Genomic DNA, 5,882 nt, shown 5'->3' with positions numbered 1-5,882 from the left:
AAAAATAGAGTTCAGAGAGACCTTAAAAGACCATCACATCCACTGGTTTGTAGGAAAAGGAAGCCTACATGAAATTATTCAGCACCCTGTCCAATTGCACCTTAGAATCCCTACCAATTGAGGTTTTCACCCTGTCCCTGGGGAAATGTCATGATTTTATGATTTTGTTATTTGTATTCCACATCATAACATCATGCAGTGCACTGAAAATTAAAGAGTTGTTGCTCCAGTTCAAATTGTCTATATTTCTGGGTACCTGGTTCTCAGAAGAGAAGAACTCCTACATATCCCAGAGGACTTTCACTGTTTCATTTCCATTTTCCGTTTAGAGGGAAAGATAAAACTGCTTGCTAGACACAAGACTGCCCTTCTTTTACTTCTTATCTCTGTGGTGTGTGCTCCCTAGCCACCTCACCTTCATTTACTCATATTAAAGTAAACAAAGTTCAGTTCTGGACACTCTCTATTTATTAGCTTCAATTCCAATTACATTTTATTGTATTGTGCTATCTGACATTCTGCTGTCATATTTAGTTAATTAGTTTTTTCCCTTAGCTCTTCACTGGTTCTTAGGCCAATTTCCCTACCTTTTCCCTTTTCCCCCTTGTTGCCGAACAGGGTCTGCAGGGGCCCCTCGGCCCCTGCGAAACCATGACAACAAATGGCCTGAAGATAAGAAGGAAGAGCAAGAAGGACCAAATAAGGAAGAAACAGGACATTCCACATGTCCATTGGCCAGGAGACGACCCTGAGGCATTCCACCCTCGGGTAGTTGCTAATAGTAACCAGATAGGGAAGTTATACGTGGAGTCAGAGGGGCGTAGACGAAGTTGTACAAGGCTATATAAGTTCCTGTCGTGATCAAATAAACGCCATTTTACCACCCACCACATTGGTGTGCACCGAGGTAGATGGACAGACCGATGAGTCCCTAACGATTGCGAACACCTGTATGAAGCCTTTTGCAGGCGGAAGGCTTCATTTGGTGACCCCGACGTGATAGTTAGGGAATAGTGGTCAGCCACAGGCGGCGTGGCGTTCCTGCTCTCTTCCGTCTCCCTTGGGGAAGGAGACGATGACCCTTGCGTAGGGGGCTGCGGCTTAGGAGAGTGGAAGCTGGGTAGCGTCGGAGGGGGCTCTACGGCCGGGAGCCTGCTTAACCTGCCGAGGACCCAGGAAACCATCGGAAGAGGTGCCCGGTGGTTGTGTGATCCGCGGGAGAGGACGTCCGGCGGAGTGAATATGGAGGCCGTCATAAAGGTGATTTCGTCCGCGTGTAAGACCCATTGCGGGAAAAATTCTCCTTCTAAGAAGGAAATAGGGGCAATGTTGTCTCTTTTACAAAAGGAGGGACTGCTAACATCTCCCTCAGATTTGTATTCCCCGGGGTCCTGGGATCCCATCACCGCAGCGCTTTCCCAACGGGTGATGGAACTCGGGAAGTCGGAGGAGTTGAGGACCTGGGGACTGGTTTTGAAGGCACTGAAGGCAGTGCGGGAGGAACAGGTTACATCTGGACAGGCGAAGCTTTTGTTGGGCTTGGGGGGAGGGAAGGTCTCTCCCACAGATTCCGCAGGAAAGTCAACTACTGAGCCTCAGACTGGCGAGGAGGAAAAGAAAACGGCTGCACAGCAAGAATCGAAGATGGCGCCGGGAGAGGTGACCACGCCCAAAACCGTTGAGGCGATCACGCCTAAAACCGTTGGTACATCCTGTTATCGTTGCGGGACAGATGTTGGCTGCAGTTGCGCCACCGCTGCCCCCTCCGCCCCTCCTCCTTATGTGGGGAGTGGCTTGTATCCTTCTTTGGAGGGGTTGGGAGGGCCGGAGGGGGAGGGCGTGACCACGTCAACGGCGGGGCGGGACGGTACGCCCCGAGGGGTGGAACAAAAGGCGGAGTTAGGACGCCCTGATCCGGCCCCTGGGCCAGCCCTGACTGATTGGGCAAGGATCAGGGAGGAGCTTACAACGGCGGCCCCGTCTGTGGTGGCCATGCCCGTTGTTATAAAAACAGAGGGACCGGCTTGGACCCCTCTGGAGCCAAAATTGATTATGCGATTAGCCGACACAGTCAGGTCTAAAGGTTTACGATCTCCGATTACTATGGCAGAAGTGGAAGCTATTATGTCTTCCCCGCTGCTGCCGCATGATGTTACGAATCTTATGAGGGTCATATTAGCCCCCGCCCAATATGCTCTGTGGATGGATGCTTGGGACGTCCAGCTACAGACGGTCGTAGCGGCGGCTACCCGAGACCCTCGACACCCCGCGAATGGTCAAGGGCGGGGGGAACGAACTAACCTGGATCGCTTAAATGGCAAAGCGGATGGAATGGCCGGGAATCCGGAGGGCCAAGCCGCGCTTTTGAGACCGGGGGAGTTGGTAGCTATCACGGCGTCGGCTCTCCAGGCGTTCAGAGAGGTCGCCCGGTTAGCGGAGCCTACAAACCCTTGGGCGGATATCACACAGGGGCCATCTGAGTCCTTTGTGGATTTTGCCAATCGCCTTATAAAGGCGGTTGAGGGGTCGGACCTTCCATCTTTGGCACGAGCCCCTGTAATTATTGACTGCCTTAGACAGAAGTCACACCCGGATGTCCAACAGCTCTTACGAGCAGCGCCCTCCACACTCACGACACCGGGAGAGATAATTAAATATGTTTTAGACAGACAGAAGGCTGTTCCGTTCACGGACCAAGGAGTAGCGTCGGCCGTGTCCTCGGCCGTGTCATCGGCCATCCAACCCTTAGTCATGGCGGTAGTCAACAAGGAAAGGGACGGACGCGGTGGATCGGGTGATCGCGTTCGGGGGCGTTGTTACTCCTGTGGATCCCAGGGGCACTATCAGGCGCAATGCCCTAAAGGCAAAAGACCAGGGGGTAGCCGTGGGCGATGTCAGCTATGTGAAGGGCTGGGGCACACTGCTAGATCATGTCGGAGGTCCCCACGGGAGGCAGGCGCAGGTCAGAGTCATCAGCTAGAAAAGGGGTCCTCCCCAGGGACATGGCTTCCTTCAACCCAGCCTACTGTGTCGCTGGCAATGACCATGGAACACAAGGATCGCCCCTTGGTCAGGGTTGTGTTAACTAATACAGGTAGTTGTCCTGTGAAGCAGCGTACGACGTATATCACGGCATTATTGGATTCCGGAGCTGACGTTACCATTATTTCAGAGGATGACTGGCCCGCAGACTGGCCATTGATGCAAGCCGCGAGTACGCAAGTTTACGGGATAGGAGGGGGAATCCCTATGCGGAAATCTCGAGAGATGATTGAGGCATTTCTGTTTGGGTACCCTGGGGAAGCGAGCAAGAAAGATCTGGAAAAGAAGCCGGCGGAGACAAGCAAGAAAGATCCGGAGAAGACACCCTTGCTGCCGACGAGAATTGATGGGAGAATTGATGGAATCACAGTGTTTGTCTGTTTATTGATTTTGTATGGGACTACGGGAGTAGACGCAGATGTACATCTATTAGAACAGCTGGGGAACCTTTGGGTCACTTGGGCGAACCGTACAGGCCAGACAGATTTTTGTCTCTCTACGCAGTCAGCCACTTCACCGTTTCAAACATGTTTAGTTGGTGTCCCGATAGAGATTCGAGAACAGGACTTCGGAGGGTATGTCTATGACACTAACTGCAAAGATTTAGGGCGAGACAGGCTTATCATGTCAGCTGAAATCACGGGTAGCCTTAATGATAGTATTACCCTTGACTATCCGAAAGTGATTTGTTTACTAACAAAATTGAATGTCTCCCTCTGGGATGATCCGCCAGAGCTACAGCTATTAGGCTCTCAATCCCTTCCTAATATCAACAACGCCCCTAATGCCGCTGATAACATACCCCCTATGGCTGGAAGGTGTATAGGATTCGCCCCAGACTCAGACCCTGCCGGCATCTACGGATGGAATCGTAAGCAGGTAATGCGTAATTTCCAGATAGCCCCGTGGTTTAATCCCTTTTTTGACCCTAAAACCAACTCCTCTGAACCATTTACAGTAGTGACAGCAGATAGATACACATTTTTCACGGGGGGGGGAATATTGCGGTAGATACGAACACAGATACTGGGAATTGAGCAATTGCACTGAGAGGAAACAGGATTCCTTTTCCATCTACACATGCACAGCTCGGGGACTGACTACACAAAGCTCACGCCCTCCCTGGAAACAGTGTGAAAGAATGGGGGGTAATTGGATCAATAGTACACAGTCTTTTAACGTGAGTGAATTTTCTGGTACAAATGTACAGATATCCTGTAAGGGTGATCGTCTTGGCAACGCCAGTGGATGTTGCGGGAGGACTGCTACAATTCTTCCACCAGGGGCATGGGCTAACTGTAAAAGTAGGGGTTTCACTAAGCCAAAAGCACTACCACCTAACATCTTTCTCATCTGTGGGGACCGCGCGTGGCAAGGAATCCCAAGTCATCCGGTAGGGGGTCCTTGCTACTTAGGGAAACTTACTATGCTAGCACCTAATCACACGGAGATCCTTAAAATGCTCGCCAACACACAACGAGCAGCGATAAGACGCAGACGAAGTATATCACGATTGGACAGTACGTGCTCGGACGAAGTACAACTCTGGAGCGCCACGGCAAGGATCTTCGCGTCCATCCTGGCCCCGGGGGTAGCAGCTGCACAAGCCTTGAGGGAAATCGAGAGACTGGCTTGTTGGTCCGTTAAGCAGGCCAATTTAACAACGTCACTCCTCGGGGATTTACTAATGGATGTTACGAGCATCAGACACGCGGTCCTGCAGAACCGAGCAGCTATTGATTTCCTGCTTCTAGCTCACGGCCATGGTTGTGAGGATGTTGCGGGGATGTGTTGTTTTAATCTTAGCGACCACAGTGAATCTATACACAAGAAGTTCCAGCTTATGAAAGAACATGTTAACAAGATCGGCGCGGAAAAAGACCCGATTGGGGATTGGCTACGAGGACTGTTCGGAGGCATAGGGGAATGGGGTGTGCATTTACTGAAGGGTCTGCTTTTAGGGCTTGTAGTTATCTTGCTTTTTATAGTATGTGCACCTTGCTTTCTACAAATCATGTTAAGATGTATTCAAGGGATGGTTAATCGCACGATCAACTATCACGTAGAGTATAAGAAAATGCAAAAGGCTTCTAGGCAACCAGAAAGTGCGATAGTATAAGGTTAGTATGGGGTCATTTTGCGAATCGGGATGTAACGGGGCAAGGCTTAACTGAGAGGACAATGGCATGTATAGGCGCAATGCGGGGATTTCGGGCTGTACGCGATTAGGGTCCTCTCAGGATGTAGTAGCTTAGAATGTAGTAGTTACGCTTATGCATAGGGAGGGGGAAATGTTGCCGAACAGGGTCTGCAGGGGCCCCTCGGCCCCTGCGAAACCATGACAACAAATGGCCTGAAGATAAGAAGGAAGAGCAAGAAGGACCAAATAAGGAAGAAACAGGACATTCCACATGTCCATTGGCCAGGAGACGACCCTGAGGCATTCCACCCTCGGGTAGTTGCTAATAGTAACCAGATAGGGAAGTTATACGTGGAGTCAGAGGGGCGTAGACGAAGTTGTACAAGGCTATATAAGTTCCTGTCGTGATCAAATAAACGCCATTTTACCACCCACCACATTGGTGTGCACCGAGGTAGATGGACAGACCGATGAGTCCCTAACGATTGCGAACACCTGTATGAAGCCTTTTGCAGGCGGAAGGCTTCACCCCTTTCCCCCTCTCTGAGGATATCAGTCCATGGCACCCTCCACCCCATTTAGAATCACAGAATCATAGAATCACAAGGTTGGAAACGACCTATAAGATCATCTAGTCCAACCATCCTCCAGAAGCTACTAAACCATATCTCATGACTCCTCATCCAGACGCCTCTTGAAC

The 5,882-nt window shown here is 50.7% G+C and overlaps 1 protein-coding gene across 1 annotated transcript; it reads left to right on the top strand.

Annotated features, from left to right (window-relative positions):
- The first annotated feature begins 610 nt into the window (after positions 1–610).
- On the top strand, positions 611–5,619 carry LOC122176464. Its single transcript, XM_042864983.1, is given in 2 exon segments — positions 611–4,029; positions 4,031–5,619. Coding segments are annotated over 2 exon segments (3,918 nt in total). The 5' UTR covers positions 611–1,242; the 3' UTR covers positions 5,162–5,619.
- The last annotated feature ends 263 nt before the right edge of the window (positions 5,620–5,882 follow it).

This window comes from Lagopus leucura, unplaced genomic scaffold (assembly GCF_019238085.1).
Source record: "Lagopus leucura isolate 7727_CA_CO unplaced genomic scaffold, USGS_WTPT01 Super-Scaffold_774, whole genome shotgun sequence".
Classification (NCBI taxonomy): domain Eukaryota; kingdom Metazoa; phylum Chordata; class Aves; order Galliformes; family Phasianidae; genus Lagopus; species Lagopus leucura.
This window is presented reverse-complemented; position numbering and strand designations above follow the sequence as displayed.